Below are 6,895 nucleotides of genomic sequence, written 5' to 3'. Positions count from 1 at the left end.
TATACTATGACCGTTTTTGACTTTATCCGACATGCTATATACTATGACCGTTTTTGGACTTTTTCCGACATGCTATATACTATGACCGTTTTTGGACTTTTTCCGACATGCTATATACTATGACCGTTTTTGACTTCATCCGACATGCTATATACTATGACCGTTTTTGACTTTTTACGACATGCTATACTATGTCCTTTGACATACTATAGTATGACTTTTTAGAACTTTTTTCTACCTAATATACTATGACTTTTTTCAACATGCTAAACTATGACTTTCTTCGACGTACTATTCTATGACTTTTGTATCACATTCTATTTTACATTTCTATATCAATACAGACAAGTACCATTACTTAACATTGTAGTGTGGTGTAGATAGTTATTGTATTAATCACACCACTGTCACTTTAACCAGATCACTATCTCTTCACCTTGTATTTTTTTCTCCATATGCTCAATATTTTTATTTTATTTTTTATATATATAGTTTTATATACACCTTATATATACACACCTTTTATTATCCATTTATATATATCTTGCTTTCTCTATTTTTCTGTAACTTTTGCTATCCTTGTGTTAAAATAAATGTATGTGGAATCAGTTTGAGCTTCTTTCAGTTTTAGGTTTGCAGTTTTAAACTTGAACAGCAGCATCTTCTGTGTACTGGGATCACAGAAGGCAGAATAAGCAGCAGACAAGGAATTTCTATAATATTACTCACAGTATTTTTCAATTTCAATATTAAATCATATATGCGAGAGTTTAGAGTGAAAAAAATCTGATTTTAATTTGAAATAAAAAAAATCTGCAGCTATGTAAAAGAATTTCAGCAAGTTGGCTGTGAAACACAGCAATGTAGTCACAGAAAGCCTTTGAAAAGCCTAAAAATACATTTACACACATACGTAGATAGACGTAGATAGATTTGTATAAGTTTTACTGCACATGGAGGGGGGGCAAACTTGTTGTGGGTCTGGGTGACTTGCAAAAACAGTGGTGCACACCGTGCAGGGTAGAACAATTCTATTTATTAATTTCTATTCAAATAAATGACACAAATGTGTTTGTACCTGGACAAGACAACCGCAATCCAAACATACAGTGCAGCAATATGAATTGTTCTAAACTGCAGTGGTAGACATTTTTACACAAGTTTTTTTTCAATAAGACAACAATAAGAAGAATTGGAGAAGAAAGTGAATAGGAGGGACATCTTGGGCAACATATTTGTAATGAATCAGTGCATACATTTTCCTTTTTTTATGCCTCCACTATACAAGACATAAATTGTGCAGCCTATTTAGAAATGTAAAACTGTAAAACACAAGACCTACAAGAGCTTAGATGTGTTTAAGATCCAACTTATTCACAAACTGTCTGAATTACACATACTGTACTTCAAATCCTTAAACAATCAAAGCACACTACCAAAATTCTTAAAATAAAGACAGTATCCTTGCTACCTAAGAACAAAGTATAGGTGTAAAGAATGTAATCATTGTGTTGTGGCTTTACAGGGTGGACACCACTGTTGGAAGTGTTGTCAGGGGTTCATATCGCCTTGTGTCAGTTTCGATTGTCTCGCTGTAGATGTTATTGAGTGGAATGGCCAGCTGCCCAGTTTGTCCCGACCCCTCCTCAGAATTAATGCCATAGGGCATCTTGGACATGATAGCCATGTTCAATTTGAAGAGCACGTTATGGAGAGCCACACGGTATTCTTTCCTCACCAGACAGTAGATGACAGGGTTGAAGCAGCTGCTGGTGAAAGCTAAGCAGTTGGCCAGAGGAAAAAAGTATGTTTGTGCCAAATAGAATGAAGAGCTGATATCAACGATGTCAAGTTGGATCAGGACACTCCAAAGTGTGAGGATATTGTAGGGGAACCAGCAGGCGCAGAATGAAAGCACCACCACTGCCACAGACTTTGAAATATCAGTATTTCTCAGAGAGTTGCTGCCCCTTAAATTATGCCGACAGAGAAAGCGCAGCAGGAGCAGGTAGGAGAGGACGATAATGGCGTATGGCAGCAGAAATCCCAGGACCACTCGCAAAAGCTGGTTTAATCCAAGCCAGGCTGTACCATCTGGGAAACGAAGCAGGCATGCTGTGTCGTTGCCACTGCCCACATGTCTCAGGTCTGCAAACACAGCTCGGGGTGCTGCTGCTATGAGTGCTGAAGCCCAGATAAAAGCTGTGGCCACTGGAGAAGTGCAAGATCTACTACACAGGGAGGTTCTGGGTTTGAGAGCAGTAGCCACATAGCAGTACCGGGTCAAACTCATAGCTGTCAGGAAAAAGCAGCTAGCAAAGACATTGAGCCCAGTGAGTAAGGACACAGCCTTGCATGTGGCCAAGCCAAAAGGCCAGCTGTAGTCCATTGCAATGTCTACGGCCCAAAACGGCAAGACCATGGAGAACAGCAAGTGAGCCAAAGCTAAGTTGAACACAAAGAAGTTGATGGTGCCTGTGGTGATAGTGTGAGTCGAATACAGTAGGAACATTACTAGCAGGTTCCCCAACATTCCTGCAGTAGCCACAACAAAGTACACCACAGAGATGACTATTCTTAGCCAGAGAGATCCATCATCATCAAAAATCTCCAGACCATTGTCAAAGCTTGTGTTGTGAAAAATCAGATGGGAGTTATTACAGAATGGGCCACCACTGCAACCATTCAGGATTCTGTTGAAGAGCTCAAGTCTCTTGAAGTCAGTGTTTGACATTTTGCAAACCTGAAGGCGATCCTGTTGAGGGTTAAGGTTGTCCAGCTATTATTTTCAATGTTTGTCCTCCTTAGACCAGAACTTAATTTCTTTTGTTTGGTACTGGCACGTCTATTAGCTGACAGACATCTATCCCTGCAAGGAAGGAGGAAACGATTATTACATAATAGGCGCTGCAGTTTATGAGTAAATAAGTACATTAGCCTTGTCAGATAAACAAATTACACTTAAGTGTTACCCACAGAGTTAGATAAGCCAATTTGGATATCAAAGATTTAAACTTTTCTGAAAGGAAACAAATACAAATATGAAGTGATTAAATTAATTTCACCCTGAAGTAAAAAAATATGTTATGAGCCCTCCAGAGTTTTGATCATGCAATAGTATCTATCTACATATTAAAATTCACACCGATATAATTTATAGTAATCTATAAAAGTACATTGCCTACCATATTAAAGTATGATTGTAGATAGATAGATAGATAGATATGATTATAATCTACCAGATAGCTGGCTCGTGTTGTTACTAATTTAGCAGATAAACTTTCGAAAATTTGAGTATACAACATGAATTAAGAAGAATTATTCTAACACCTTACATGACAGATTTCGACTTTAAGGATATTAACGATCTGATTATTTCTGGGTCAGAGGATTTGTATTAAGATACTGGTGTCTTTTCACTCTTTCGGACTACAATAATTAAAGTTTCCATTTATTACTTAACTTGTGATTGATAAACAATGTAATAAACAACCAAATTTAAAGTCTTTAAAGTTACAGCGAGATAGCAGACTGATGTGCTTTGCCCCAAAAGTTCCCTTTTGTAATAACTAACTGTTAAATAAATGTCAGATATAAAACACTAAAGCAAATATAAAGAATATGTGCCTGTTGAAACTAAAATCCACTTCAACAGTTTGTCACATTTATATATATTCTAAGCTATATGGAAAAAAATGATTCTTACCTGGATATCATAAAATGAGGGAAATCGTCAGGGTGCAACAGTTTGATTTCTTGAAGTCACCAGCTCTGCTGCACAACATCGGATTACCTCGAGGGCAGACAACAACAACATCGTGCATGTCACCCACCCTGAATTCATGCTCCACCCCATCATATTTACCATCTGCATATTCAGACTGGAAGTCACCTGCACTGGCACAACTGAAACACTAGAAAACATCAGAGATTGAGGTGGAAAGATAAAAGAAAAAAAAACCGACCACAACAAAGAGAAAAATACTCAAAAGAGAATTAACTTCTGTGTCGGTCTTGACTCCAGACAAAGATATTTTCTTTTGATTCCATGAGTGAGATTCTTTTTTTCACTCCACATTTCATCATATTGTCATCAAATGTAAAAGATCAACCAAAAAAAATGTAATTCATTATTGTAGTTATTCAACTGAGTTGCAACTATTTATCCTATAACTTGTATTAAGTGTCCTAACTCTTGAATGCATCGTGCAATGGAAAATTACACTCGAACCATTACTGCAATATTGGCATTTTACCTTTATTTCACACTACGGCAACAGCATAAATCCAAATGCCCACATTAGATGTCATGGGTCTGACTTGTCTGTACAAAGCTCTGAAATCAGTATGTGCAGCATTGTATTGTACTTTGAGCTTACTTCTTCCTAATTGTAACTCATACCTGCTGTTTTATGGAGCAGAACATATATTTGTTGGGTTTGGTTTTGTTGTCTGATTTTAGTTATTTGTAAAGCACTTTGTAACATTGCATTTGAAAAGTGCTACATGTCAAAATGAATAAGTAATAAATAGGCCAATTGGGTGCTTGTCTAGTTCAACTTTGTTACATTTTTAATTCTGCTTTATTTTTCAACTGAAAATCAGTTTTTCTTGTCCTTATTCAACCAGCCCAGTTTGTAAAGTGTCTCAAAAACATATTGTTTAGTCTTAACTAAAACATCAAATTTAGTTCAAGATCTGTCAGGAAAGGTTAATGAATGGCATTACTACAATTTCAACATTTATACGTATTGCTGACCATTCTTTGCCTTTGCATTAATTGAATAGAGCACATGCATTATCCAGAGTAAACACTTCACATTAAAGGGTTGATTAGGCTTTCTAGGTCTTTGCACAGAGGCTGCAGGTAACAATGTGGTCAACATATTGATGGTAATGTTCAAGGCACCTGGACCTTACATATATGTAAAACAAAATGAAGGAATTATGAAAGAAAATAAAAAGTGCATCGAAGGCAATTCGTTTTTTTTTTTCCATTTATATCTGGGGCGTTGCTTCAAGATTAGATTGAGCAGCAGAGACGACTAATTGTAATTGGTTGATAGTGGAAAGAACATCAGCAGTAAATAGCTAAATGAAATTAGCTTGGAATAGGCGGAAGAGTGGGGAAGTTGATTAATGCTGATCTGTCAAAACTGAGCCATTTTCATAATCTAGCTGAACAAACCATCCAGCTCCCCAAGAGTTCGTGTTTTCTTTGGCAACAATATGCCACAGAAACAACCCGTTCATTCCAACCTGAATGTTTTCCTCTGTTGCACAGCTTTATTTAGGTCCTTGGTGCATCTACGAACAGGCCGATTAATTATTGCCTCATGCCACACAGATTTATTGTAAAATTATTTTTATTTTTTTTTACATTGTGCTTTTTAAGACCAACAGTTTGGCTTTTTCCTCTCATTCACCCTGTTAATAACTACACCGTATTGCAACTACATAGGCTACTTGTTCACAAATATGAATTTTATATTTTAGCCTGCAACTTTAAGCACTCGCACAGAACACACATGCCACGAGACAGCTAGCTCCTAAGCAGACAGAGTGGAAAGAGGGAGAAACGGATAGCCTGGTTAGCTATTAACAAAATCTTCATGTCATTTCTAGTTTGCGTAATTCTTACGAAACTGAAGTGTTAAAATGATAACTTGTGGTTATAAGGGGGGTTATACTGCGTGTGGGACTGTTTCTTGGCCAGGGGAAATAACTTCCTGGAGTCCTGTTGTCATTGTGAGGTTGACAGGTAATAAGTTGAGACTGACATCTTTTAAAATACACCCATTTGCTTTCTTGCTTGCTCTAGTTAGGCAAGAAGATCGACACCCTTAACTCTACGTGTCTTTATGTACACTTGGTGCCAGGACACCATGAGCTTATTATAGCACAACTCTGAAAGCAGGGAAACATCAGAACCTTTAAATAAAGTTATGACTGAAAGAATATAATGCACTCCCACGAAAATACAGATATTTTTTTTATTTAGTATGAAACCGAGTCAGGTCTTTTTTTTTTTTTTTTTTTTAAATAGGTGCTTTAAATTATGAAATTAATCTGTAAATGAAATGCTGCAAAAAGACATCCAAAGAAGTTTTTGAAGATTTATATAAAATATAAGAACTGATAGAGGTTACTTCTCTATGGTTAAGGTCAGTCCATGTTAATCACTAAATTTAAAATCTTTATGAATGTTTTTTTTACTCTCGCTGTAAAAAGGGCAAAAGCGGTGTCACACCACATTAGTGATGCAAAGGCTCATCACATACAAGTTATATCTGTAAAGGCCCATTCACCTCTAAAACAAGAACTGTAAATGACAACCTTATTTCTCTGACAACAACCAATCAAAAAAGTACAAAACATAATCCAAATGTAAAATAAGACAAATATTATATTAAATATGCTAATTGGAACCCACAATTGGATCAGTGGTGTCATAAATTTTGGATTTTGCCAAACAAAAATGAGCTAGTCAGATATGCAGTATCTCCTGTGGTTCCACTTTTATAAATGGGTTACAAACTTGGATTCATGCTGCATAACTGAGCATGCCAGCTGAGTTGTGCCACGGGAATTAGGGAGATCTCTGAGAAGAGTGAATGTACTGTAGCGATGTGGCTTTGTCGCCACCCATTGTAAAAACGAGACTACAACACTTCACCGTGTCAGGACGAGGAGGAGGTCTGCAGGCTTTCAGAAGTGTGCCCTCTGGTGACAAATGTCCGACCTAACAACAAGCTGCCTGAGCCCAAAATATATCATACATAAAAAGAACAAACTCAAAGCCTTTGTTTGTAGAATAAAACTATACATGTAAATTACGTCTAAAATCAAAAGCAGAATCTATGACCAGCCTGATGTGTAACAGATTTGTAATAGA

At 36.8% G+C, this 6,895-nt stretch overlaps 1 protein-coding gene across 1 annotated transcript; it reads right to left on the bottom strand.

The window, feature by feature from the left end:
• Nucleotides 1-1,519: 1,519 nt before the first annotated feature.
• On the bottom strand, nucleotides 1,520-2,798 carry LOC116393864 (relaxin-3 receptor 1-like). Its single transcript, XM_031866543.1, has one exon. It carries the CDS (start codon nucleotides 2,732-2,734, stop codon nucleotides 1,520-1,522), a length of 1,215 nt encoding a protein of 404 aa, XP_031722403.1. The 5' UTR covers nucleotides 2,735-2,798.
• Between the last annotated feature and the right edge of the window lie 4,097 nt (nucleotides 2,799-6,895).

The sequence above is a fragment of the Anarrhichthys ocellatus genome, unplaced genomic scaffold (genome assembly GCF_004355925.1).
Source record: "Anarrhichthys ocellatus isolate YVR2014 unplaced genomic scaffold, GSC_Weel_1.0 scaffold35, whole genome shotgun sequence".
Taxonomy (NCBI): Eukaryota; Metazoa; Chordata; class Actinopteri; order Perciformes; family Anarhichadidae; genus Anarrhichthys; species Anarrhichthys ocellatus.
Note: the sequence above shows the minus strand (reverse complement) of the source record. Positions and strands in the feature narration are given on the sequence as shown.